General features: G+C 39.8%; 1 protein-coding gene across 1 annotated transcript; it reads left to right on the forward strand.

Annotated features, from left to right (window-relative positions):
• Nucleotides 1-850: 850 nt before the first annotated feature.
• On the forward strand, nucleotides 851-1,113 carry KRTAP7-1 (keratin associated protein 7-1; the record flags this gene model as incomplete). Its single annotated transcript, XM_082839081.1, is given in 3 exon segments — nucleotides 851-896; nucleotides 899-984; nucleotides 988-1,113. Coding segments are annotated over 3 exon segments (258 nt in total).
• Nucleotides 1,114-1,313: the final 200 nt, after the last annotated feature.

Here is a 1,313-nt window from a genome sequence, read left to right on the forward strand (position 1 = left end):
CCCACTGTGGCAACTCCACAACAAGACAGCTTGGCAATGTTCAAGATGATTTACAACCAAAGATTGTATGTTCTCCATGGAAAAAAAAGACATGTTAACAAGGATAATGCTCATAAATGAAATACATGAAAATTACTACTACGTTATCCATAGCTATCCTATTATTTAGTGTTCTTACAGCCTCTGTAAAAAAGACTTGCTCTGCTGGATTTCTGTAACAATGCTTTAAAAATTAAAAATAATTGAGATGAAATTCACATAACATAAAATGAGCCAGTTTTAAAGTGAACAATTCAGTGGTATTTAGTACATCACAATGTTTTGCAACTACCATCTCTAGTTCCAAATATTGTTCTTTACTCTAAAAAAACCTCCATACCCATTAAACAGTTGGTATACCAATGCTTTTGAATGACATATGGAGAGAATTTCAAGAAGCTGTAGAAGTGTTTACATGGTTGCCAAAGCTTTTTTTAGTTTAGCTATATCAGTTGGGAGGAGTTTATAATCAGAGGATTTAAAGAGTCTCACATGATGCAATCAGAACATGGGTTAAACCATGGAAAACTGATGAAAAGAATTCAATTGTGTGTCAAGGATGGCCACTGGCTTTGAAGATATGACACATTCCTTTGCAGGTAGAAAAGCCAACAAAAATGTGGGTTCCTTTATATGCATTTTATTAACAATAATAGAATTATCTATGCAAATTTATCATAAGATGTCTAGGCAAGCATGTCATGCCCACCAGCTTGAGGTATAAAAGGCCCTGTGCAGGACAAGAACTTCATTCATTCTTGGGTAACTTGCTCTTTGCAATCTATCCAAATCCTTCTCAACTCCTGCCACCATGACTCATTGCTTCTGCTGTGGAAGCTACTTCCAGGTAATCCTTGCTAGGCAACCGATTTCCACAGGACCTTCAGAGCCACACTCCTGAACTGCGTCATGCCCCTGGGCTCTCCCCTGAACTACGGTTATGGATGAAATGGCTACAGCTCCTTGGGCTACTGCTTTGGTGGTAGCAACATTAGCAACCTAGGCTATGGTTATGGTGGCAGCTTTTGCCGGCCATGGGGCTCTGGCTCTGGCTTTGGCTACAGCACTTACTGATGGACCATGGCTGCAGATAACTACAGGACTCTTCAATCATTACTCTGTGCACAGAACAACCTGAAAAACAAAGTCTGTCTTCCTGCTTCCAGATATGCTTGAGAGATACATCTTCCATCTTCTCGCTGACTTCTTGCTGAAATCCTGGTCTTTGATGATGCTGAACAAGTCACCCAGGCATAAAATTCTGAACTGGTACT

The sequence above is a fragment of the Leucopleurus acutus genome (assembly GCF_964270905.1).
Source record: "Leucopleurus acutus genome assembly, chromosome: 5".
NCBI lineage: Eukaryota > Metazoa > Chordata > Mammalia > Artiodactyla > Delphinidae > Leucopleurus > Leucopleurus acutus.